General features: G+C 46.1%; 1 protein-coding gene across 1 annotated transcript; it reads right to left on the bottom strand.

Moving 5' to 3' along the window:
- On the bottom strand, positions 1–27,702 carry NAA60 (N-alpha-acetyltransferase 60, NatF catalytic subunit). The gene is made up of 8 exons (XM_040356587.1): positions 27,557–27,702; positions 17,590–17,673; positions 11,799–11,914; positions 11,589–11,718; positions 11,411–11,507; positions 6,398–6,632; positions 2,871–3,033; positions 1–699 (listed from the first exon to the last, which is right to left on the bottom strand). The coding sequence occupies exons 3-7, from the start codon at positions 11,906–11,908 to the stop codon at positions 2,877–2,879; spliced, it is 729 nt and encodes a 242-aa protein (XP_040212521.1). The 5' UTR covers positions 11,909–11,914; positions 17,590–17,673; positions 27,557–27,702; the 3' UTR covers positions 1–699; positions 2,871–2,876.
- Between the last annotated feature and the right edge of the window lie 128 nt (positions 27,703–27,830).

Genomic DNA, 27,830 nt, shown 5'->3' with positions numbered 1-27,830 from the left:
TCAATGATTAGATATTTATATACAGTACACCAGTATCAGACACACCCAGCAGTGGACAGGTATTGGCTCTAGTCTGCCAGACAAGCAGTATATTGGTCAGACTCTACTTGCAGCTAGCACATCGGGAAGACGGAGAAGGGCGAATCTGTCCTCTACATAGCAGAGGCCTTATAAACTGCTGCATAGTGCTGTGTGCCCGTGAATAACACTCTCGAAAGCAAGCAAGTGGTTACACTTGCAGCAGATATTCTCTGACCGTTGCCGAGACCCGAAGACATTTTCAATAGCTTAAAAAAAAAAAAAAAAAAAAGGTTTAAAAAATAAAAATAAATCATGCAGCTCCAGGCTACAAAACAGTAAACACTTAGGCTGCTTTCCTGTGTCACTGGACAATGGGATCCTCTAAGGGGGGGGGGGGGTATTGAGGGACTAGGGGTAAAGCAGCAGCCAAAAATCATGAAAATGGAAAAGGAAGATCCCATTGAGTTCTTATTTTGTGCATGGGTGCAAAGCAGATCCCAGAATGCCGGGAGAGGTGATATAAATCACAGACCCTGTATCCTATTCCTAAATGTTAGAAGTGTTGCTGTTCTCTGTATTGGAAGTCATGTGACACCTCTATGATGACAATCATCCTATCGTGATGACGGGAAGAGCAGACTGCGATGCTCACACACTGAAAGGTTCAGCTTCAAGGATCTGTTGGATAAAAAAAAAAAAAAAAAGACAATTAGGCAATGAAGAATTTATTTTTAAACAAGAGAAAATCTTTTATTCAGAACTTTAAGGCAATGAAGAATTTAAAATTTGCTCAGTGGGACGAAATTTACTGAGAAATATCCTAAGGCAGACAATGGTCTGGGAGATACCTCCTATGTCACCCAGTGCCAACACTGAGGAATGTACAGTACTTTAGGTCCTTCTCCATTGAAGGTTGAAGAAATACGACAATCATCAGTGGCCACTTGCAGTGTAGAATCGGCCTTATCATTTGCTAGTGATGCTCTGAATAGGGAACATCAATTACTTTAATCAAACCACCTATGACCAGCCCTCGTGGTACCAACTTGTTGCCAAACTTTTAAAATTACCAATAGCTTAAATTTTTATACAGGAAAAGTGGATTACAGAAGTGTAAACTTAAAATCTAACTGGCAATTGCAACATCACCCCATAATTGCACTCAATCATCCCTATTGCCGATCAAGCAACCCCAGCTGCAAAGGGGATTCCTCTCCAGACTCTCCCTGCAAAGCAATGCAAACTTGTAATTCCGCGTACACACGATCGGTCAATCCGATGAGACCGGTCTGATGGACCGTTTTCATCGGACCAAACCGATCGTGTGTAGGCCCCATCGGTTATTTATCCATCGGTTAAAAAATTGAAACTTGTTTTAAAATTAACCCGATGGATATCTAACCGATAGAAAAAAAAACGATCGTTTGTAGACACGTCTATCGGTTAAAAATCCACGCATGCTCAGAATCAAGTCGACGCATGCTTGGAAGCATTGAACTTCATTTTTTTCAGCACGTCGTCGTGTTTTACGTCACCGCGTTCTGACACGATTGTTTTTTTAACTGATAGTGTGTAGGCACGACTGATCATCAGTCAGCTTCATCGGTTAACCGATTGAAAACGGTCCATCAGACCGTTCTCATCGGATTGACCGATCGTGTGTAGAGGGCATAAGGCTTCGCACTGCTCTTTCTCCATTCGTCAGATAAACTTTTATCAAGACAAGGAGAGAGAACATTCTACCTGCTGGTTTCCTTAACGCATTTTGCCTCCCTACTAGGAGTTTTTTGTAGACTCTATGATTAAGCCCCAATAGGGGGAGAAATGAATTAGAGGAAGCCAGCTGGTACTGTGTTCCACTTGTCTGAGAAACTCTGGAATCGTAGTGTGCAGCCATATAAAGTTTGTATTGCTATCTAAAAAGGCATTTGGTTTGTTTTAAAGTCAAACAACATAAAAATCAGTTTCCAGAGTCTGATTGATTTTAACATGTCCGACAACCTAATTTTCCTAAAGAAAAAACATCTTATATATCTTGGCCATAGGCGTGCGCTAAGGGTGTGCCAGGGCATACCCTAATCCTGGGATTGGCAACCTGTCAATGGTGGGCAGGTAAACCGCAATCCTTCCTTGCCGACCCTCAGAACCTGGACAGGAGAGGTGGCGGGGGGTGGAATTTAGTGGAACCGATCTGTATTTTCCTCCTGCAGCAGCTGAAAGTAGGCTTCTCATTCTCCACCCTTTTGTCAACATTCAGCTGCTACAGGAGGAAAATATAGGGGATCGGTACTAATATATGCCACTCTTCCTTCTGTTGCCCGGGTCCCCCATGTGCTCCCTTGCTCCCCCTTCATCCCATTGTTTCAGGATAGAGAGTGGTGAAGAGGCCGGTAAATATTTAAAATGCATATGTGTTGGAGCTTTGGGGTGCACACCCTAATGCAATAGGCTGCGCACACCTATGATCTTGGCAACATGGATTCAAAAGAAGTATTTACAGAAAATACAGACAAGATAGTTTCCTATTAAATAACGCAGGGGCCTCCAAACTACGGCCCTCCAGTTGTTCAGAAACTACAATTCCCATCATGCCCAGTCATGTCTGTGAATGTCAGAGTTTTCCAATGCCTCATGGGATGTGTAGTTCTACATCTGGAAGGCCGCAGTTTGGAGATCCCTGCATCTAGAGGAGAGTACATAGTAGGCAGAAAGTAATGGAGTAGGTGAATGCCGCATACAGTTGAAGACAAGGTGGAGGAGACAGTGTAAAGCATCACACCTACGTAAAATAATAACGAATCATTGAGACAGAACAGTAGCTCTACCCAGTTAATAGCGAGTAGCATTACCTGTGGTCACATGGTACGACTGTACTCGATGCCACTCTTGGCAGAGATGCCAGACCAGGGTAGCAAATTCCGCAACAGGGTGTGAGCCTGACGGTATATCCTCTGAGGAAGAGAGCAGGGGCTGAGACCGGCCAGCGCAGAGCCTAGATGTTGAATATAGTCCGTGAACAGCAGTTAAGGAAAACAAAAAGACAAGCAAGGAAACACTTGTAGTCGGGATATATCTAATCTTTCCATGTAAGTTACTCTATTTCAGGAGGCCGACACAAGCCAAGAAGCGGGAATGATGTATTGTTAGATCAAAAGCAATGGAAAACAGATACCATTTTTTGGAAAGCTCTTGGGAAGTTGAATCGCATGCAGATTTATCTAGAATGTTTGAGAAGGTCAGTGGACTCCGCAATCTAAATCAGGTCAATAGCTGGGGAGTCCATCTGCAGAAGACATTTATTATATGTGAAGAGGGGCAGTTGTTGTGTTAAAGCAGAATCAAAGTTCTCAAGCACGGGCCCCTTTGTTTAGGTACCAGTCCTAGTAGTTCGATTGGCTTACAATTTTATGCCCGGGGACCCTTGTCCTGGGGGGTTTGAAGTTTTTGGCAATGGTACTGAAAGTTTTGATTCTTATATATTAGATTGCACTTTGGGTTGTACCCTGGAGATTCTTTCAGAGATGGTTTATATTTTTGTGGACCGCTACATTCTTGTATGATTGATGCATGGGCCTGAGGCTGCTTTCACATTGGGCAGCGGAGGTGCGGTGACGGTATAGCCGCGCTATTTTTAGCGCCGCTATACCGTCATATTTACCGCGATATTCGGGCGCTAGCGGTGAGGTTTTAACCCCCGCTAGCGGCCAAAAAAGTGTTATTACCGCCCACATTGCGGGCAGTATTACCGCGGTTTCCCATTGATTTCAATGGGAAGGCGCGGTATAGGAGCGGTAAGCACCCCACTCCTATACCGCTCTAAAGATGCGGCTAGCAGGACTTTTGGAGCCGTCCTGCTAGCGCACCGCTTCAGTGTGAAAGCCTTCGGGCTTTCACATTGAAGCCTGCAGGGCATGATTTTTTCATGCGGTATAGCAGCACTATTTTTAGCGCTGTACCGTATGAAAAACGCCTCAATGTGAAAGGGGTCTTAGTTTGCGTTTGCTAAAGATTGCTGATGTATTGAGATACTTTTGTACTGTTGTATAAATCTTTTCAATAAAAATAATTGAAACATAAAGCAGAATCAAAAGGGGTTGTAAAGGTAAAAATATTTTTTCCCAAATAGCTTCCTTTACCTTAGTGCAGTCCTCCTTCACTTACCTCATCCTTCCATTTTGCTTTTAAATGTCCTTATTTCTTCTGAGAAATCCTCACTTCCTGTTCTTCTGTCTGTAACTCCACACAGTAATGCAAGGCTTTCTCCCTGGTGTGGAGTGTCGTGCTCGCCCCCTCCCTTGGACTACGGAGAGTCAGGACGCTCTCTAACACACAGCTACTTTCTCTATCTGCAATGTAGAGAGCGTCCTGACTCTCCTGGATTCCAGGGGAGGAGGTCGAGCACGACACTCCACACCAGGGAGAAAGCCTTGCATTACTGTGTGGAGTTACAGACAGAAGAACAGGAAATGAGGATTTCTCAGAAGAAATAAGGACATTTAAAAGCAAAATGGGATGAGATAAGTGAAGGAGGACTGCACCAAGGTAAAGGAAGCTATTTAGGAAAAAAAAAAAAATTGTACCTTTACAACCCTTTAACATCTAGCCTGGGATTCCACTTTAACACCCCGAAAGAAATACCTGCATTTTTATTTAGGCAGCTTACCACAATGCACAGAGCATTCACACCTATCTGTTTCAGTACGCTGAAGGGCAGGTGGATTGTTTATGTTTCATATGCTCAAGCTCTTGCTCAAAAAGATCCTGCATTTTAGGTTGTCCAAATGCTGCAAGCGTGCAATAGTTACATGTGTACAAGCATAAAGCGTTAATGCAGCCTACTGGTTGCTAGGACTGCTGCCTAGTGTCTTAGCTGCTAGCATGCAGGAAGTGATTGTATGCCAAAAGAGTACATTTGTTCTGTCGGCATGTAAATGTTAGTACATACTGTAGGCATACATGCAATATAGTGTAAAAATACATGCAGGTTTGTGTGTTTTTTTTGCGGTTGTGTACATAAAGCGGGAGGTCAGCCGAAAAATAAATAAATATTAAAAGCCAGCAGCTACAAATACTGAAGCTGCTGACTTTTAATATATGGACACTTACCTGTCCAGCCCGCCCGCGATGTTCGTCAGCCGAAGCCGATCTGTGCGTAGGCTCTCGGCTGCTGCCGCCGCCACCATCCTCTGTAAGGGAATCAGGAAGTGAAGCCGTGCGGCTTCACTTCCTGGTTCCCTACTGCGCATGCGCGAGTCACGCTGCACATCCTCACCGGTCCCTACTGTCTTCTGGGACCTGTGTGTCTCCCAGAAGACAGCGGGGAAAGACAGAGTAGGCGCCGGAAGTGGCGTAGGTCACTGTGATGATATATGCCAGGAAGTGGGAGCAAATACCTGTATTACACAAATATCTGCTCCCTCCTCCCCCTGAAAGGTGCCAAATGTGACACCGGAGGGGGGGTGGGGGTGGGGAAGAGGATTCCAAAAAGTGGAAGTTCCATGCTTGGGTGGAACTCCACTTTAAGGATCTATTTAGAATCAATGGTAAGGCACATATGCAGTGCGTTTCTGAACGCTCCTTCTGAAACTGCTGCCACACTGATTGGCATGGGTGCTCAACCTGTGGCCCTCCAGCTGTTGCGGAACTACAAGTCCCATCATGCCTCTGCCATTGAGAGTCATGTTTGTAATGGTCAGCAACTTACAATGCCTCTTGGGACTTGTAGTTCTACAACAGCTAAAGCGCCACAGGATGAGCAACCATGGTTTAAATGCTGGCCCAGAACAGTTATGCAAGTCAAGACTTCATATCACCCTTGTTGCCTTTGGAGTTCAGCTTAACCCCTACGCGCCGACAGTATGCATATTTGCGTTGATTAGGACAAATACAACTGTGCCGAGAGCACGCACCCTGTGCTCTCCTGGCACAGTTATCGGCGGCTAATGGAAAGCTCACAAACGGGGCTTACGTCCGGGAGCTTTCTGATCATGTGATGGCCATGACAGGCAATCACGGAGGTCACATGATCCCTAACCCCGCCTCCCAGCATCCTAAACCCCTTAAAGACCCAGGAGGCGCCCGCTCCAAGGGGTTAAACCATGGGTGCTCAACCTTTGGCCCTTCAGCTGTTGAGGAACTAGCATGACTCCCAAAGCCAAAAGCATGATGGGAATTGTAGTTCAGCAACAGCTGAAGGGCCACAGGTTGATCACCCATGGGTTAAACCGTTAAAGTGAACAGTAAAATGTGTCATTTATTAAAAGTTGCCAGTAAAGAAACACAGCTGACAAATATATATTTGGGTGCAACAAATTCGACCAGGCAGATGCAAGTGAGGAATAATGCAGTTTTGTTAGCAACGTCCACTGAAGGATATATTACTGTCCAGGGTGGGTGACCACCGTTAAGGTATAAGACATAAGTGTAGGCGTCCTGCAACACCCCACGGATGGAGTAGTAGTAGGGCAGATAGTGGTGCTGATGGAAGTGGCGGTTCTCATAGAAGCGGATTGCACTGCTGTTGGTAGTCAGGACATGCAGGTACAGAGCTTTACACAGATCCTGGGCAGTGCTGGAAATGTGACTCTTCAAGCTTTCCAGCAGCAGGGAACCTGATGGGAGAAATACAAGATAAAGCAGCAAGACATGTCATTTGCTAATCATTGTTCTTGACAAGTCTAATCCAAAAAGAAGCAGAAGTAGCACTGTAGGTTTACATTCCTCGGTTAATAAATCTCCAACCATTATACAAAAGGAACAGTTAGATATTCTGCTAAGGAGATGATAGAACATTAGCCTCACTGTCCCAGTAGATCCACACAAATAGGTAGATTCAGGTAGAGTTAGGTCGGCGTATCAGTAGATACGCCGACCTAACTCAGAATCTGCGCCGACCTATGTTTAAGTGTATTCTCAAACTGAGATACGCTTAAACATATCTAAGATAGGACGGCTTGCGCCGTCCCATCTTAGGTTGCAATATTTCGGCTGGCCGCTAGGTGGCGCTTCCATTGCGGTCGGCGTAGAATATGCAAATCAGTAGATACGCCTATTCACGAACGTACGCCCGGCCGCCGCAGTACATTTACGCCGTTTACGTAAGAGATAGGCCGCCTAAAGTTAAAGATGCCCCCTAGGTAAAGTAGCCAATGTTAAAGTATGGCCGCCATTCCCGCTTCGAAAATTTTACGTCGTTTGCGTAAGTCGTCCGTGAATAGGGATTTACGTAGTTTACGTCCACGTCGAAATCAATAGGCCCGTGCGGCGGACTTAGCCACAATGCACACTGGGAAATGTAGGCCTAAACACGCTAAGCTACGCCGCCAAACAAAGTTGCGGCCATCTCTCTGAAACTAGCCAAAGGACTCCATAGTTTGCTTTAGAAATGGCTGATAAACCAAACCATTTTATTAGTGTAAACTATATTCTCTAGGAATTATTTAAAGCGATTTTCAAGGCTGATGGCATGCCAAGAGTGCTGGCGGGGGAGGATCTGGGTTGCTCTGTGTAAAACCACAGCACAGAGCAGGCAAGTAGAACATGTTTGTAATAAAAAATAAAATAAATAGATATAGAGATAATAAAGATATTCGGACGCTAGCGGTGAGGTTTTAACCCCCGCTAGTGGCCGAAAAAGGGTTAATACCACCCGCATTGCGGGCAGTATTACCGCTGTTTCCCATTGATTTCATTCGGAAGGCGCGGTATAGGAGCGGTAAACACCCCGCTCCTATACAGCTCCAAAGATGCGGCTAGCAGGACTTTTGGAGCGGTCCTGCTACCGCACCGCTTCAGTGTGAAAGCCTTCGGGCTTTCACATTGAAGCCTGCAGGGCATGATTCTTTCATGCGGTATAGCAGCGCTATTTTTAGCGCTGTACCGCATGAAAAACGCCTCAATGTGAAAGGGGCCTTTAAATGCATTCCATTTACGCTTATTGGGTTAGGCCTGGGGTTCTAGTGACACCTACAGTCAAAGGTGACATTTTCCCTTACTCTGGACATTCCAAATCACATAACGCAGCTGTTAAAAAAACAGAGAGGTTCCAATCCTTCTCTATAACTAGAAAAAAAAAGTTTGTCTGGCATTCCACTTTATTTTTCACAGGATAATTATGGGTTGTTTGAAGTCACAGACCACCCCCCCCCCTTATTTTTTTTTTTAAGATGAGCTGTGTTAAGACTTACTAGTAGATGGAAGCAATGAGGATCTTCTTAAAGCGGAGGTTCACCCTAAAACAATTATACACCATTCCAACCAGCATACTGCCGACATGTACAGTATGCTGTTTTTTTTTTTCTTCCGCTGTACATACCGTTTTATACTTCTTTTTCTTTTCAGACTCCCGCGGGGAATAGGCGTTCCTATGAAGAGGCGTAGATGATTGACGTGCGGCTAAGGCGCGTCACGCGTTCCGAAAATAGCCGGACTGGGACTCGGCTCTATACGGCGCCTGCGCACAGACTAGGAGCTGACTGCGCAGGCGCGGTATAGAGCCGAGTCCCAGTCCAGCTATTTTCGGAACGCGTGACGCGCCTTAGCCGCACGTCGATCATCTACAACTCTTCATAGGAACGCCTATTCCCCGCGGGAGTCTGAAAAGAAAAAGTATAAACCGGCATGTACAGCGAAAAAAAAAAAAAAAAAAAAAACACAGCATACTGTACATGTCGGCAGTATGCTGGTTGGATTGGTATAGAATTGTTTTAGGGTGAACCTCCACTTTAAGTACCAAACAACCAGCCTATTAACCAGTCTATAAATCACTGCATGACCTTCACTTGTAAGCAGGTGGAAAAGGGTCAACTCTTTTCTGGAGAATGTTTAACCACTTGCCACCCAGGCTAATCCGGACACTTTTCTCCTACATTAACTCAGAACCCCCGAACATATATTTTTTTTTAGCAGAGACCCTAGGGCATGGGTCTTCAAACTACGGCCCTCCAGTTGTTCAGGAACTACAATTCCCATTATGCCTAGTCATGTCTGTGAATGTCAGTGTGTTACAATGCCTCATGGGATGGAGGGCCGTAGTTTAAGAATCCCTGCCCTAGGGAATAAAATGGTGGTCGTTTTAACTCACACGTTATTTGCACAGCAATTTTTAAACGCCTAAAAATAAAAAATGTTTGCCCAATTTTTTTGCCTAAAGTGAAAGATGATGTTACATCGGGTAAATAGATACCCAACATGTCATGCTTTAAAATTGTGCACACTCATGGAATGGCTCCAAACTTCGGTACTTAAAAATCCCCATAGGGGACATTTTAAAAATGTTTAGAGGTTAGCAGTTTATAGTTACAGTGGAGGTCTTGAAGCTAGAATTATTGCTCTCGCTCTAACACTCCTGGCAATATCTCACGTGTGGTTTGAATTCTGTTTACATATGTGGGCGTGACCTATGTATGCGGTCGCTTCTGTGAGCAAGCACGTGGAGGGGGGGGGGGCACTGAAATGTTTTATTTTTTATTGGTTATTTTACTTTTCGATTCTGACACTTTTTTTATCACTTTTATTTCTATTACAAGGAATGTAAACATCCCTTGTAATAAGAATAGGGCACGACAGGTCTTCTTTACAAAGAAAACAAATGATTTAAAAAAAAAAAAAAAACATGACCTCAGCTTCCCAGCCGAGGCAACAGAATTTTTTCATTGTCAGATCATAACATCGCACCTGGCCCCCGAAAGGTCATAGAGACTTCCGGGGGCCGTCTAGCCCGCAGGATTCTCTATGGTGACCTACCGGCTTCGGCGGATTCCTTCCACGTGTGAGCCGGTAAAAGCACCAGAGGGGGGTGGAAGGGGGGTCCCCTCCTGCCGCCTGAAAGAACAATTAAGTGGCTGAACAGCAACTATGATTGTTCTCCTGGTTCTGGGAATCGCTGGCTGAATTTATTTTGGAACGGCAGGCATCATTCAGCCATCACCACTCAAAGTCTGCAACGTCATATGTTGTCATCCCAGGGAAGAGTGGTTCAATTCTATTAAATAGCACAGTAGCCAAGTGGTTAGCACTTCTGCCTAGTAGCACTGGGGTCATTTGTTCAAATTCCAATCATGGCACTACCTGCATGTTCTCCCTGAGCCTGTATAGGTTTCTTCTGTGTACTCCGGTTTCCTCCCACACAACTAGGACATGCTGGTAGGTTAACTGGCTCCTGTCTAAATTGGTCCTAGTTTGTGTATGTATGAATGCGAGTTAGGAACCTTCGATTGTAAGCTCCTTAAGGGCAGGGACTGATGTGAATGTATATGTGTAAAGTGCTGCATAAATTGACAGCGCTATACAAGTACCTGTAATAAATAAAATAGGGACAACATAGGGGATTGCCTACATTAGATCATAGAAGGAGTACATTATTATAATGGTAGGTAATGATGATTCTGTAGCTCCATGTTTATGTAGTGCAATCCTGAGTCTAGCAATTTGTATATGCTTATGCTACATCATCAGTACAGCTAATAAGTGGGTCTACAGTGACTACGCATGTACAATACTCCAGAGCAGGGGTCTCCAAACATTCTAAACAAAGGGCCGGTTTATTGTCCTTCAGACTCTTTGCGGGCCGGACTTTGACCACCAGGAGTAGAAATTTTCCTGGCATCATTGAATGAATGAATGAATGAATGACTTGTATAGCGCAACTCATGCGAACTGAATCGCCTCTGGGCGCTTTTTCCAGCCAGAGTCTGCTTGGCTGGTGCGGTCATTTTACCCCGTAGGATCGTGACACGCTTGGGACACACAGTCATACACACAGATATACATATATATACCGGGCCAATTTGGACAAGATCCAATTTACCTACCAGCATGTCTTTGGAGTGTAGGAGGAAACCGGAGTACCCGGAGGAAACCCACACCCATGCAAACTCCAGGCAGATGGTGTCGTGGTCGGGATTCGAACCAGCGACCCTTTTGCTGCTAGGCGAAAGTGCTACTCACTGCACCACTGTGCTGTCATTGTTAGTGAACATCTGGTAGTAGGGGAAGGAATAGTGCCCCAATTGCTGGTATCATAGGGAGTAATAGTGCCCCATTAGTGGTGTCAGTGGAAGAAATGATGCTCCATTGTCGGTGTCAGATGGCAGAATAGTGTCTCGTATCAGTGGGAGGGATAGTGCCCCAAGGGCCTGATTAAAGGCAAGCAAAGGGCCGCATCTGGCCCTCGGGCCACAGTTTGGAGACCACTGCTCCAGAGGAATCAAATTCTCAGTTCTCTGTACCAAAAATGGCTTAGTAGACCTCCTGCACTGGTATAAATCTGCCTTCTGTTGCCCAAATGTGTATTAAGAGCACAACTCCAATCAAAAAACTGTTATACAGGAAAGCCTAAAACGTTGACTTATTATAGAATGAAAGCAATGTGGAAAAATCTGGTCCTCACCAATCCCTTGTTTCCTGAATTCCTTTACCACACCCAGGCTAAGAATATACGCCACTTGTGTGTCGCTTGTGAAACTGGATGCCAAGATGTCCCCATCCTTTAAAACAAAATCATACAGAAACGGTCACACTACAGTCCTTCCTGACAAGCAGAGAAAGCACTGCAAGCATTGTCTTGCCTCCTTGTGTACTTTGGTCCTGCTCTTTATTTCTGCCACAATCATGCCCACTATTTGCCCATGATATGTGGCTGCCAATGAGAAGAATTTCTTGTTGGAAGTGATGTCTCTGTACCATGAGTCTGGATACCTGAAGAATATGAGGAGAAATGATTATGCATGTTCATCTGTTGGTGAAGCAAAGTGCAGCTTCTGCAGTATTACACTTACTCGATGGGGAACCAATCGGCACATAGCTCCTTCACAGTGTCTATGTCATCGTGGCAAAGAAACCGCAGAACAGTGTCAGCGACGGCAGTGGGAAGCTCCTCTTCGCTCATTCACACCTAAAGGAGATCAAAGGGGGAAAAAAAATATTTGAATAAGGAACAGTCTTTTCTTTTACAGCTTGATCAAACAATGAATGAGTAGAATTTGAAGCCACGTGGCACCATGGCATGCTCGCTTTGCAATACTGAGTTTCTGGGTTCAATTCCCAGCAGGAACACAATCTGTATGCCACTTTTATATTCTCCCCGTACTAATATGGTTCTCTGTTGGCTTTCTCCTGGAGCCCAAAATATATTAGTACATTAAGTGGCAACTGGTAAGGTGCTTTGAGGGCAGGGGCAAGAGGTTGGAAGGCTTTTTTCAAAGACTTTTTTTTTTATTAGAAAAAAGGGAAGTGTAGAATATGTTCTTTTACAATATTAAGTAATATATCTATGACATGGTATAAAAACTATATAACATGTAAAATCTTAAAATTATTGCAAGTTTGCTCAGCTGAAGACAAGCCAATCCTGGAATACAGTTCAAGTAACACTGTACTTCTCAATGCAGTCCTCAAACAAGAGAAATCTGCATTTCTGTCACTAGGGGGCACTGTAAGGGAAAGGCTCCAGTTTAATTTGCTTGTTGGCTCCATCTTGTACCTCCTTCAGTTGGGCGATTGTTGGGATATAGTAGATATAGTTTTTGTCCTCTCAGGCCTTAATTGACAGGTAAGAGGGTAAATTTGTCTGACAAATTAGTTAATCTTATTTAACCTTTAAAATTATTTATTTATATTAAATGTTGTCCACCATCACAGCATATTTTTTCTCTATAGTCCGGTTAGTAAATTTGTTTTTCTTTTCCTCCTCTCAGTAAAATTATGAGACCAACATCTAGAGTTTGGAAACATTTCCACAGTGAGATTTCTGCTTAGAGTAAAGCTGCAATTTGCAAATATTGTGTGGGAAGAAATATTTTCCAAAAGCTACAAAGGAAGACAAAAAGACATCGCGGCATGCTAGAGGTGCCCTAAAGACACTAAAAAATACTTTATGAAATGAAATCATGAGGACCAGAATGAAAGTGCGAGGAGCCTTTCCCTCCAGAGTTCTTATTCCAGAAACAGTCTTTCTGCTGCTTTTGGACCATTACAAAGTGTTTCTTCTCCAGCAGCATCTTCAAGGAAGAAAGTGTTACAAACCACGGCCTCCCAAAAAATACAAAATCCTTTTATTTATAGATAAAATAACCTGAAAATCAAGAGAAAGTTGAAGTGGTCTCCTTGTACAAATCAGGGCATCATGAACACAGCCGTAGCAGAGGGAGGTGCTTTCTAGATGGTACCTGGTGCCAGACCGCCTCTCGAAAACGTACCAGGGGGTTTCCTCTCTGTTTTCGGAGATGTGGTCAGCCTGGTACGATGTTCCACATTATGGTGGACCTGTGCCAAGGTTCGTCGGTTATGGATTAGAGTTGACTCCCCGATCTATTCTGTGACAATGGTGACTATAGTTAAAAACCCTAAAAAGGTGTCTCTTCTCTATGAGCCTGTCCTTGATGCGCCCAAGCATGTTCAAACTTTAATCCACTTCAGGTTTCTTTCGGCAAAAAAATAAAATCGCTATAGCGATCGCTTGGAAGAAACCAGTGGTAGATCTAGCCATTATGAAAAATAAACTGACATGGATAATGCTCAACGAAAAGCTGGTCAGTATCTTGCCGGATAAGACTGTCAAGTTCTTGGATTAAGTATCTCCAACTTTCAGCTGACTGAGGAGTGGAGGCGGGCGTTTGGACAGACCTTTTTCCTTTCGCTTTGTCCCTTTCTTCTTCCCCTCTTTCACTTCTTTTGTTTCTCTTTCCTTGTCTTATCCTTCTAAATTTCCCCTTCTCCCCCCTTTTCTTTCTTGAATTCGCACTTCCCTTTTCATTTAGTTGTGTTGCTTCCACTTGTGGTTGTACATTATGTATACTCGCGCCACGTGCTGGCGGGTGGTGGTGAAGTATGGGTTCTAATGGGATTGCCGTTTGTTCCATGAGAATCCCCTTTTTATTTTATGTTGAATTACTAATCTATACGGCATCCTTTTGTGTCAGAAATAACTGGTGGTACAACATTCGATTTCTCTTTTATACCTTTTCTTAAAGGGGTTGTAAAGGTTCGTGTTTTTTCACCTTAATGCATCCTATGCATTCCCAGGAAAAAATTAAGGGATTCCCCCCCCCCCCCATGGCTTCAAAATTTACTGACATTTTACATCTGTAGCAGGGACTGATGTGAATGGTTACACTCAGTAAGAGTGCTGGATTAGGCTTCATGCACGCATCCACATCCGTATCGCCATCCGTCTGATTTTGGCGGGTTGGATGTCAACGCTGAGATCTGACGCTCCACAGGATTGCATGGAGCGGCTGTTCAGGTCTGTCGTCAAAACTGAACGGTCCGACCGTGTGAAACCATTTTCAGTTCAGCCTTTCGTATGGAGCTGTGATGTCTTGACCTGGGTTTCCCTTGATCAAAGGCTTTGACTTACTGACCCCAAACATAAGGTTATTCCAGCATTGTCAGCTGGGGTTGAGTATTTGTTTAAACTTAACATTACATTTGCATTGATTACATTGGGTTAATACGATTATCTGAAGAACCAGTTCCCTGAGACCTTCCTTCTTATCCTTGTCTTAAAATGATTAGAAGGGCGAATTTAGTTATTGCAAAATCATTTGGTTATTATGAAAATGGGTGGTCAATAGGCGCCAAGCAGCCAATAGTGCAGCAATATTTATTCAACAAAAGGGCTAAAATAAAACTATCACATGCGATTCTTTACAGTGGGATTTGAGCACATTCATTCAAAAGGTATCAGGGAGTACGCAACGGTAAAAAAACAGGTATCGGTGCATCGCTAGATAAAAGAATGGACTTTGACCAAAGAAGCCCCAAGGTTGTCTCTATAGTCCGACTTAAAACTAAAAACGCCAGACAAACAAACAGTTACATATACTGGGCCGGATTCAGATACGAGATACGACAGCGTATCTCCAGATACGCCGTCGTATCTCTGCGCCTGATTCAGAGAATCAGTTACGCATAGATTTCCCTAAGATCCGACAGACACTTACGTGTCTTACACCGTCGTATCTTAGGCTGCATATTTACGCTGGCCGCTAGGTGGCGCTTCCGTATAGTTACGCAAGGAATATGCTAATTAGGTATTTACGCCGATTCAGAAACGTGCGTCCCGCCGGCGCATTTTTTTACGTCGTTTACGTTAGGCTTTTTCCAGCGTAAAGTTACCCCTGCTATATGAGGCGTAGCTAATGTCAAGTATGAACGTCGTTTGCGAATAGGGCTTTGCGTAAGTTACGTTCACGTCGAAACCAATGAGGCTTTGCGGCGTAATTTCGAGCATGCGCACTGGGATTCTTTCACAAACGGCGCATGCGCCGTTCACAAAAAACGTAAAATACGCGGGGTCAAGCGAAATTTATATAAAACACGCCCACAACATCCCCATTTGAATTAGGCGGGCTTACGCCGCCACACATACGTTATGCCGCCGTAACTAAGGGCGCAAGTTCTTTCTGCATACGGAACTTGCCCCCAAAGTTACAGCGGCATACCGTATCGCAGATACGTTACGCCAGCAGATAGATAGAGAAATCTATCTGAATCCGGCCCACTGTTGCAACACATATATGGGAAACGACCCAACGTCACTATAATACACCTCAATTTACGATACAAGTTTACACACTATATTCAGAATTCCTTGTCCGGCCACTTCCTTTTGTCCTTTTTTTTTTTTTAGGGGGGGGGGAATTACTTGCTATTTGCATACCTGTGCCCATCCCAGGCATCATCAGTTGGATGTTTGTTTACCATATTTACCAGTATGAGTGTACAAGGTAACATAAGTGATAAATATATTGTTGTCTTGAAACGGAGGTTCACCCTAATAACATGTATATAACATTACATTCTGCATACTTCCAACATTTACAGTATGCTTTTTTTTTTTTTGCTGTACATACCGTATTATTGCTATTTTCCACCCGGCTTCCGGGTGCTCACTCCCGCGGGAGTAGGTGTTCCTATGCAGAGGCGCAGTGTCATGTGGGACTTCGCCCAGATGATTGACGTCTTGAGAAAAACTTCCCCCCGGCGGATAAGGAGCGTCACGAGTTTCCGAAAGTAGCCGATCTGCGAGTCGGCTCTATACGGCGCCTGCGCACCGACTAGGAGCCGTGTAGAGCTGACTGCGCAGGCGCCGTATAGAGCAGACTCGCACTTCGGCTACTTTCGGAAACTCGTGACACGCCTTATGCGCCGGGGGGAAGTTTTTCTCAAGACGTCAATCATCTGGGCGAAGTCCCACATGACACTGCGCCTCTGCATAGGAACGCCTACTCCCGCGGGAGTGAGCACCCGGAAGCCGGGTGGAAAAATAGCAATAATACGGTATGTACAGCAAAAAACAAACAGCATACTGTAAATGTTGGAAGTATGCAGAATGTAATGTTATATACATATTTTTAGGGTGAACCTCCGGTTTAAATTGGATTTGTCATATTGTGGTACTATTATATTATATTGTTCTAGGTAGCTTGCTCTCTTCTTGTCTGGGTCCTGAGGAAGCCCAAAATCAGGCGAAATGCGTTAGCCATACAGAAAGCAGGCTAAACACACGTCACTTATGCGTTGTCGTATCTGAGTAGGCTAAACGGATGTTACTCAGACTGTATATATCCTACCTCAAGATACGTGGGGTAGGATACATTGATTTGTATCCCTTTTTAACATTGTATAATAAAAGATAAAAATATATCTTATTACTTGTCTCCATTGCTTTGACCGTTATAGTCTGGTATTATAGGTTGCTGGTGATTTTCTCCGGTTTACACCCAACTTCTTTTTTCATATATGGGAAATGTTTTCCTACAAAAATACTGGTATTTGTGTGCATCTAGTCCTGAGCTCTACATGGCCCAACCACATAGCAGAGCCAGGTGGCTGACCTGACTTTACTCTATTGCAGTAAAGCAAGTTGCCCTGGTCGCCCCAATGCTGTGCCAATCTTTGATTGAACAGCATTAGCCATCCCTTTGTTCACACAAAAGACTGCTATCAGTTACTTATACTAGTTGGCTTATAAAATGCATTTAAGGTCCCTTTTCACATGGTTGGACCGTTCAGGTCCGCCCGTCAGTTTTGTCGGTGGACGTGAACGGCCGCTCCATACATCCCTATGGAGCGTCGGATTTCAGGGGAGACGTGTCCGCTGAAATCCGACCCGGTTCCGATAAAATTAGACCGATGGCGATACGTCGCCATCCTTCCATGGTGAATCGGATGAGAATGGACACGCTGGGAGACAGCGGCACTGCACAAGCCCCTCCCTGTTCAGTGAGCAGAGAGGGACTTGTCATCCGCCGGCTCAGCGGAGAGATATCCAGCCGAGCTGGCGAACCGCTGAAAGCGGATCCGTCCCGTGTGAAAAGGGGCCTTATACATTTTATTTTTTACTAAAATACACTTCTTACTTGTTTTTGTGTTTATTTCATCTGCCTGAAGTTCAGCTTTACTGATAATGTCACTGGACATTGTACCCTGCCATAAGTTGTACTGTACCCTTAGACTGTAACATGTGATGAAATATACAGCCGTGTTCATAAAACCAGACTGATAATGGAGTTCAACAACTAGTAAAGCATAAAAAAGGTAAATTCAAGGTTTTAAAGCTCTTACCTTGTTTCCAGAGCTGACCAGACTCAGGCTGGCTTGCCCCGACAGAGCCCTGAGCTCCCAAACTGTTTACAGAAAGTCCATGAGCTGGAGGATATAGAAAATAGACAGGAATGAAGAAACCAACGAGACTAAACTTCTATCAGCGCAAACCAAAAAAGTTACAGTGATCATTTGTACATATTTTCTAAATCAGCCTCTCTCAACCAGGTTGTGTAGAACGTGAGGGTTCCTCCAGAGATTGATTGGGGTTTCCCGACCAACCAAAAATTTAACCAGTAAATGTAATTCTTCCTCCAATTGTCTAACAAGGTAAGTGGCCCCCTGTCCCACATACCATATATAGAAGAGGCCTTTCTCCACCAACCATTAACAAAGAGGGCACTTTTCTTCTATTAATCACCAAGTGTGAGGGGGACCCTCTCCGCTGGCCACCCTGCTGGTCTCAGCATTTAGGAAAACTCCAGCCCTCCTCCAGACCCTGCACTTGCTGCTGGGAGTGGAGCTGGAAAGCAGAAAGTAGGGGGTGCACTATAACGTAAGGGAGGGTGGTGGACTTGTGACTTCTGTTGGTGGGGAGGTGCTCTGGACATCTAGACCAGAGGTCAGTAGGCAGAATTGTGCCCCTTTCATTGGTGTCACTGGAGGGAATTATGCCCCATTGTTGGTATCAGTGGATGAAATAGTGCCCCAAGGGCCGGATAAAATCAAGCAAAGGGCCGCATCTGGTCCTCAGACCACAGTTTGGAGGCTACTGATCTAGACTTGCAGATACAACTGGCCCTTTGAGAGCAACCATGTGTTGATGTGGCCCGCAAGGAAATTCAGTTTGACACCCCTGACTTAAGGCATGCTTGGCCCATCAGTCAATATTATTGGAAGCCTTGTAAGGTGGTTGTAAAGCTTTGTTTTGTTTTTGTTTTTTAATAAAAAAAAAAAAACATGCCTATACTTACCTGCTCTGTGCAATGGTTTTGCACAGAGAAGCCCCAATTCTCTCCTTCTGTGGTCCCCCAGCTGGCGTTCCAGACCCTTCCTCTTCGTCTGGTGCCCCCAGGGGACCCCCATGCGTGCTCGCTCCAGAGTCTTGCTGCTGCGTCCATTGACACAGACAGTGGGACTCAGCCCGCTCCCGTGTCACCGGCCAATCGCTCCCACTGCCATCAATCTGCCCAATAAAGAGAAAGACAGCAGCGGGAGCCGCTCCGCTTGTGCACATAGTTGGATTGGTACAGGCTCAGATAAGGAAAAGGGGGGTGCTGGGGGGCAGCTGCCGTACAGAAGAAGGGTTTTTCACCTCAATGCATAGAATGCATTAAAAAGGTGAAAAAGCTTAAAAGCGGAGTACCGCCGAAAAAATAAATATTAAAAGCCAGCAGTTACAAACACTGCACCTGCTGACTATTAATATATGGACACTCACCTGTCCTGGGCGCCCGTGATGTCGGCTCCCGAAGCCGATGTGTCTCTCGGGTGCTGCCACCGCCATTTTCAGTAAAGGAATCAGGAAGTGAAGCTGCGCAATCCCACTAGCCCTTGCAGTCTTCTGGGACTTGTGTGTCTCTCAGAAGACAGCGGGGTAGGAGACGGAGTAGGCGCCAGACGTGGCGTAGGTCACAGTGGTAATCTATGCCAGGAAGTGGGTGCAAATATCTGTATTACACAGGTATCTGCTCCCCCCCCCCCCCCAGAAAGGTGCCAAATGTGACACCATTTTTGGGTGGAACTACACCTTAAGGCTTTAAAACCACAGTCTATATAGATTTTCCACTGTCCACACTGCAGACTGTTGTATTCAGACAAAATGGCTACTATATATTTAAAAAAAAAAAAAAAATGAATGCAAGTAATTTTGTCGGTATACACTGTATGTAAACTTTAACACAGTACTGTATGCGTGTATGCATCTACACTCCCTAGTTTCTCTGTCTTGGGACTGGCATGTGATAACGTATCTGCATAGCAAATCTTTACACACATACAAGGGCCAATTTAGACAGGAGCCAATAAACCTACAACACGTCTTCAGAGTGTGGGAAGAAACTGAAGCACTCAAAAGGAAACTCCATGCAGATAGTGCCCTGGCCAAGATTCGAACCAAGAACTCCACTGATGCAAGGTGCAAATACTAACCGCTAAGCCACTGTGCAGAGTACACCGTATACACACCCCTGGGATTGGTGGACTGTATGTGGTCATTTCCCTTTATTGAAGCAGCACACGGCAGGTACATCTGGATAATGTGTGGCGTTCCACAATAAATCAGATCTCTTCGGCCATTCATTCTGGTGTCTGGACACAGGATACAGCTGGTAAAGCTGCACAACGCAGGTGTATTATTACATGCTGGAGCTGTCTGTCCTCAGGATCACATTGCTCTCTATGGGATGTGTGTCCCTTCTCATATATCCTATTGTAGCGCCTACTAAATACACACCAATTTAATATACGATTAGTGCTGGCGTATTATGGCTAGTTGTCCCCAATTACCATGGACAGTCCTATAATCTGTCCCTGGAAATGACAATGATGTATTGAAACCTGTATTAAAGAAGCATGAAGGCTGCCATTGCTGACGGCTCCTTGTAACAATACTAGTTCCCTGGCTATTAGGCTGATCCCCTGGCTTCAGAGTCCTTAGATAGGAGTTCTGGCTTAACTTAGGCCCCCGAGGGCTTTCACACTGGAGCGGTGCGCTAGCAGGACCGCTTCAAAAGTCATCTTTGGAGCGGTGAGAGGAGCCGTGTGTTTACCGCTCCTTCCCATTGAAAGCAATGGGAAGCCACGGCTATACCGCCGGCAATGCGCCTCTGCAGGGCGGTATTAACCCTTTTTCGGCCGCTAGCGGGGCTTAAAACCGCACCGATAGCGGCCGAATACCGCCGCAATTCCGACGGTATAGTGCCGCTAAAAATAGCATCGCTATACCACACCTCCCGCCCCAGTGTGAAAGGGGTCCAAGACTTTTCTGATGTATGATACATGGAAGGAGCACCAAACCAGAAGCTAAAAAGAGCCCAATTTCATTCATTGGTATTGCACTTAAAGACGTCAGCACATTCCGGAGGGGTCAAAGGACACTTTAACTCCCCCCCCCCCCTCCCAAAATGCATTGGTTGTCTTTTCGCATAACAATGAATGAAATTGGACTTAAACCTTAAGACCCCTTTCACACTGAGGGCGTATTGCAGGCGCTATAGCGTTAAAAATAGCGCCTGCAAGCCGCCCTAAAAGTGCTGCTCTATTGTCTCAAGTGTGAAAGCCCAGAGGGTTTTCACACTGGGGCGTTGCGCTAGCAGGACGGTAAAAAAAGTCCTGCTAGCCGCATCTTTGGAGCAGTGAAGAGGCGGTGTGTATACCGCTCCTCCACCGCTGCTGCCCATTGAAATCAATGGGACAGCGCGGCTATACCGCCCTCAATGCGCTACAGGCGGTTTTAACCCTTTCTTGGATGCTAGTGGGGGTTAAATGCGCCCCGCTAGTGGCCAAAATGCGGCGCAAATCCGCCCATAGCGTCGGCGGTAAAAATAGCGGCATTTTACCGCCGATGCTATGGGTGGCTCAGTGTGAAAGGGGTCTAAGAGTTTCAATTTTTATGCAGTCAGACTCAGGCCCTTGCACTACATGGTTTTGATGAATCTAAAGGAAATCAAGACAACAAAAGTTGTATAGTGTGTATGGGGGTCTAACACATTGAGGTCTGCCTATTCATTTTAACACAACTGACAAAAAGGCGCTAATGCAAGTGTGAAGGGGACTTTAAAGAATGGCGATCCTTATGAAATAATGCTGGACCACTCAGACTGACACCTATGTATACAGGGGGGAGGGGAGGGGGGGGATCTCTGTGTTCTGGATGTAAAATGCTTAGTTGGTCCCAAACATAATGACTCATTCACACGTACGATTAGGACCAGACAGCGAACTCCTGTGGCAGAAATCACAGGAGTATGCAGACAGATTTGGATGGGAAGTCTTATGAAGCAATGATAGGCTGCGCACCGCTGTTCACTAAATCTACACATTTACTGGTTAGCTGCAGTCAGGGACGGATGATCAGGGACAGGCGCAGATAGACTGCATCCAGGACTGGTCACTTGTCCCTGGAGGTGACCACTGGATGTCTGGAACAGCAGCAGACAACCAGGGACGCTATGAGCCTATCATTTGTGCAGGCTTCCCATCTGCAGCTGTTCACATACACCTGTGATTTCTGCCGCAGGAATCCGTCCATTCCAGTTCCAGGAACCTGCAGTCCGGCCCTAAATCGTAGGTGCGAGTGAAAAAGTCACTTTAGTGTAAGCTGCACTCTATACATACAGGCAGATGAGACACGTGTGAAGCCAGTCACCCCAACAACACATGCCACGCAGATCTGCTGCTGGAATGCATAGAAAGTTATTTTAAAGATAGGGACACAAATAGTGTGTGCTCTAGCTTTACATACGTTCAAACCTATACAGATTAAAGGTATTGTTTACTACCGCTTTAAGTACACAGTGTGTGAACTGCTGCCAAAAATAAATAAAAAAAAGACGTTGCCTTGTAAGACAAATGCATAATGTGCTAGTATGCATCGCATACTAGCGCATAATGCGAGACTTACCTTAAGGCCCCTTTCACACATGCGGACAGCATGTCCGCCTTTTCATGCATCCTTTTACGGATGAAAAAGGGACATACATTCATCCCTATGAGATAGCGGGTGTCAGCAGATGAACATCCGCTGACACCTGATCTCATCGGTGTCCGCAATGCCCCGATTCTGCGATCCTATTTTTTCAATCCGTCTGCAGAGCGGATCGGGTGAACGCGGACAGACGGTCCGTGTTCATCCAATCCCCCTATAGGGGAGAGCGAAGATCTGACAGGGCGGTCTGGACCGCCCTGTCATCTGCCAGTTTAGCGGGGATCAAACGAAGCGATCCCTGCTGAGCAAGCGGATACACATGTATGGATCCTCACGGGATCCGTACATGTGAAAGGGACCCAAGACCCCTTTCACACTGAGCTGGTTTTTAGACATTTTAGCACTAAAAAAAAAAAATAGCACCTGAAAACTGCCTCTCATGCCTCCCCAATGTGAAAGCCCAAGTGCTTTCACATTGGGGCGGTACGGGAAAAAAAGTCGGACCTTCAAAGCGCATGCGTCGGTGATGCCACCGGCTGCATGCACTCTGAATATCTCCTAAACAGTGCAAGTTTAGGAGATTTTCACTGTACCTACAGGTAAGCCTTATTATTAGTCTTTCCTGTAGGTAAAAGTAAAAAAAAAAATAGGTTCACTACCACTTTAAAAGTACATTTTTTTACATTTACTTTATGCAGATGCTCGGAACAACTGTGCACCCAAAACATGGCCGTCACACAGGTATACGGGTGTATGCCCATGTGATTGAGGCCTAAAGGCCCATACACATGATCGAATATTCCGACAACAATTGTCTGATGGACGTGTTTTGTCGGAAGATCCGACCGTCTGTATGCTCCATCAGACAATTGTTGTTGGAATTTCCGACAACAAATGTTGGATGGTCATGCTCTCAAATTGTCCGACAACAAATGTGTTCCGTCGGATTATCCGACCGTGTGTACACAAGTCTATCGGACTAAAATCCAAAGTACAAACACGCATTCGCCGAACCGATGCTAACCATCAGACAACATTAGCAGAAGTTGCCCAAAGGGTGGCGCTAAAGAGCATAAAAAAAAACACATAGTTTTGTGTATGTTGGCTGAAAAAGTTCTGCCGTCTGTATGCAGAACAAGTTCACGGGCAACGCCCTTCGGACAAAAATCCACAAATTTGTCCGATCGTGTGTATGAGGCTTAAGAGAACCTGTAAGCACAGATTTTGGAACGCACGCCGACTCCATACAAGTGGCGGGGCAGGTTTACTTCTGAGGCCCTATGTGTTGGTGCCAACTGAAGCACCCGGAGATGCAAGTGAAACTTTTATGTATTTTATCTCCTTTCTAATAGAGTGAGAGCGCGAGATCTGGAGTGTCTATTTATTTTGGATCCATCACTTTACCATCTGGTGGCCATTTTTTTTTTTTTTTAGTATTCAGAATTTTGATTTACTGTATTTATCGGCGTATACCGCACACTTTTTCCCCTGAATAGAGGGGGAAATTCACGGGTGCGCGCTATACTCCGATAGCATACCTCGGAGGGGAACGAGCGCCCGCGGGAAATCACTGCGCCGTCATCTCCTCCCGGCTCTCACGTCACACACGCACAGTCCCGCCTCCGGCACCAGCATTGGACCAGTGTCCTGTCTGTCACAGGAACTGGTCCAATGCCGATGGCGGAGGCGGGACTGTGCGTGTGCGACGTGACAGCCGAGTGGAGATGACGGCTCGGTGATTTCTGGCGGGCGCTCGTCCCCCTCCAAGGTATGCCATAGGTACGAGCTACAGTCTCGGCCAGCGCTGCCCGCGTTTAAGGGTTTCCTCACCCTCCCCTTCACCACAGACTGCTGAACATTTGGGTATAGAAGCCCCAAGCCACGCTACAGTCCCGGTCAGCGCCGCCTGCGTCTGAGAGTTCCAGCTCCCTCCCTTCCACCATCGAGTGCTGACAGCGAGAAGCCCTAAGGTACTGTGTATCTCCTTGAACATAGGAGCTGCTCTCTGAGTTGCTTGCTGTACATTGCTGCTTATCCTATTTGGACTAAAAAAAATAGTTTTTCCAGAAAATTGGGGCACGCGTTATACGCCGATAAATACGGTAACTGTGTTTTATTTTTACAAAACAGTAGCGCTGTACCTTTCTATGTTTGTCTGTCAAAAGTGACTTTTCCATTTAAAGGGACAGCTGCTTATTGATTTATTTATTGTGTTATACTTGTCCCGAGTTTACACTGGTGGAGCCAAGTTTATCACACATTTTTTTATCTGTGAGAACAGATGTCTGGGTGTTGCCACCACCAACTTAGCTTTGAAGGCCTCATTCACACCAGCGAGCACGCCCGATGGCGCACATAATGTGTGCTTATTACAAAGCACCGCAAGTGCTTGCTTTTCTAATTCTTTTTTTTTTTAGCTTTTACGATACACTCCCCTCTCTGTGTGGCAGTGTGTTACCATGTCTTGTAATAAAATGTATGCCTGGAACATTTTATTGCAGACATTGGTATCAACTGGCCCTATACAAAGAATTACTTTTTGCTATGTCTTTACGTTGGGACTGAATTGGGCAACGCTATGCAGCGCCCATCAGGACAGGTGAGAATGAGCCCTTAGGGTGCGTTCATACTAGAGGTTGCCTCTGCAGGGGGTAATGGATGGCAGGCAGTAAAAGCGTGGCACAAACCCCAAGGTTTTACTGCCCACCAACCACTACCCCCCTGCAGCAGCAGCATTAGGGAGTGTACACATGCAGTGGCTGCAACTGGAATTATACCCTGGTCATCGGGCGTAGGGTCTGCTGAATGTGACCCATTCAAGTAAAAGGGGCTGCCCTGCAATTGCCCCATACCCTAAGGTTGTCACCTCACCCCTTTAAAGTGGTTGTATAGGCGTTTTTTTAACTTTTACATACAGGTAAGCCTAAAATAAGGCTTACCTGTAGGTATAAAGAATATCAACTAAACCTGTACGGTTTAGGAGATATTCCGCTCGCAATGCGCCGCTGATTGCAGCGACGCATGCGCGGCGGGGATCCTCGGCTAAAGGACCGGCAGCCGTCTGACTTCGCCGGATTGAAGTCTCCCACTTGCACGCGCGGGAGTGACGACATCGCCGCTCCAGCCAATCACAGCGCTGGAGCGGCGATACCCGGAAGACACGCCGAAGCAAGATGACATCTCGCTCGGCGTGGACCAGGTAAGTTCTCTTCACCTCATTCCGAGGTAAGTATTTCATAATGAGCTAGTATGCGGTGCATACTAGCTCATTATGGCTTTTGCCTTTCAGCTGGGAAAATAAATAAATCATCGCGGGTATACAACCGCTTTAAAACTGAACAACATTAATTACACAAGTTCTGTTGCTGATTAAAGAACAAGTAAACCCTCAAACTTTACATAAAAAAAAAAAAAAAACCCTGCATAGCATACTAGCTCATTATGAATTACTTACCTGAGATCGAAGCCCCCGCAGCGACCCTCGTTCCTCCCCTCCGCTATGATACCCAAGTGACTTTCGGGTATCGCTACTCCGGCGCTGTAACTGGCCGGAGCAGCGATGACGTCGCTCCCGCGCATGAGCCGTCAAGGACGGCACGATCCCATTCATTAACGGCACGCTCATTGCGCCTGCGCCGTTGTCCGCCTAAAGGTTTACAACCCCTTTAAGGTTTGACCTCAAATTATATGGTTTTGGTAAATCTAAAAGAAAAAAATATATATATATATATATATATATATACACAAAAAAAAAAAAAATGGTATAGTGTGTATCCAGCTTCAGAGCTCGTTTACATCAGCGCTGCTCTCTGAAGAGTGATCTGCAGTGGATTGCTTTATGGAGGCCACTGGACAGACAGTAAGGAGACAACATGTTATAAACCACAGGTGTCAAACACAAGGCCCGCGGGCCAAATGCGGCCCTCCAGGCCATTTCATGTGGCCCTCGCACCTCTCCTGCAGCTCCAGCCCTCCTCCAGACCCTTAGTTTTTGCTTTCAAGCAATGCATTCATATTCTTCCCAGCAGCAGCATAAGGTAAGGTGGTGCACTGTGATGTAAGGGAGAGTGGGGGGACTCAACTTCTGATGGTGGGGAGGGCTCTTGACATCTAATGTAAGGGGAGGGGATGCGCTGGACATCTAATGCGTTTCATGATGAAATTGAGTTTGACACCCTGTTATAAACCCATAAAATCAGGGGTGTCAAACTCAATTTCATCGGGGGCCACATCAGCATTACGATTGTCCTCAAAAGGGCCGGTTGTATCTGTAAGATTAGATGTCCAGCACATCCCCTCCCCCTTACATTAGATGTCAAGAGCCCCCCCACCATCAGAAGTTGAATCCCCCACTCTCCCTTACATCACAGCAGGGCCGTCTTAATAGCATCATGGGCCCCGGGCAAAGCAATGCTCTGGGGCCCCTACAATGATGACTGGGCAGGTAAACAGACATCAAGTAGGTAGGAGGCAGACTGCCCCCCCCCCCCTGTGTATCTATCACTCTCAGTGCCATCATGGGGCCCCCAATTACGGGGCAGTGTGAGCTCAAGGACCAGCTGCTTTGGGGACAGTGCAGGGGCCACCCATGCAGCTAGGGCCCCTGGGCAGTGCCCAGGTGTGCCCTCTCATTAAGACAGCCCTGCATCACAGTGCACCCCCCCCCCTTTCCTTATGCTGCTGCTGGGAGGAAGCTGGATACATTGCTTGAAAGCAAAAAGTACAGGGTCTGTAGGAGGACCAGAGCTCTCCTGCAACTGCAGAAGAGGTGCGAGGGCCACATGAAATGGCCTGGAGGGCCAGATTCGGCCCACGGGCCTTGTGTATGACACCTGCGCTTAAAAGCATTGCATGTGGTTGGGCGCGGCCCAATTCCCTTGAACGGGTCACGTCCCGTGGGCAATGCTGCACACGGGATCCCGTTTGCCGTGGCATGGCTATACCTTCATACAACTGCATTTACAGCTTGGGGGCGTTAAGAGCATGGCTCAACCGCCTGTTTTTACTGCCCCAGGTGCAAAATGTAGGTGCCACCTCCATAGATGTCACCCGGATCCTGGCCATCTAGTGACCCGGAGACACATGGCAGAGGTCAGCCCCAGAGCGCGCTCCGTGATGTCATCAATGGCGGCTCCCATGTCTCCACTCTCACTGACAGGTCCTCTTTAAAAATATTTAGCAATTTATTAAACACTAAAATGCCACATATTACACAATTATGGCTTACAGGGATTATCTGTGTAATGTATGCAAGCTATGTAATGACCTTCCAGCAGCAGGGGCCCCAGCATTGTAAAATGTAGGGGGCCCCCCCAAGGCTCCTCCTCCTTCCACACTTACCTTCCTGTCGGTGCTGGGCTCAGCCTCCCCCCGGGACTTCCACTGTACAGGCGGCTCCGCTCTGCCCCGTTGTTTTGCTGTCACCGAAACAGGAACTGGAGAGCTGGGCTATTTCCTTGTGGCGGGAGCGCGCGTCCTGCCTGTCAGGCGCGCCCCCAGAACCAGGCTCCATAGCAACACTAGCAGCGAGCGAGCGGGGCGGCGCCGTGCGCATGCGCGCCCCTGACCACCCCATGGCAGGATAGTGAAGTTACAGGCGGTGGTTGATTCATCA

Source organism: Rana temporaria, chromosome 6, assembly GCF_905171775.1.
Source record: "Rana temporaria chromosome 6, aRanTem1.1, whole genome shotgun sequence".
In the NCBI taxonomy this organism is placed as follows: Eukaryota; Metazoa; Chordata; class Amphibia; order Anura; family Ranidae; genus Rana; species Rana temporaria.
The sequence above is the reverse complement of the archived record's forward strand: the minus strand, read 5'-3'. Positions and strand labels throughout refer to the sequence as shown.

What these genes read in the sequence shown, in the direction of transcription:
- NAA60 (XM_040356587.1), bottom strand. Translation starts at nt 11,908, where the DNA reads ATGAGCGAAGAGGAGCTTCCCACTGCCGTCGCTGACACTGTTCTGCGG. An exon ending in GCCGATTGGTTCCCCATCGA is followed by an intron (nt 11,719 to 11,798) that starts GTAAGTGTAATA and finishes CATATTCTTCAG; the next exon opens with GTATCCAGACTCATGGTACA. An exon ending in ATTCAGGAAACAAGGGATTG is followed by an intron (nt 6,633 to 11,410) that starts GTGAGGACCAGA and finishes TTCTCCCATCAG; the next exon opens with GTTCCCTGCTGCTGGAAAGC.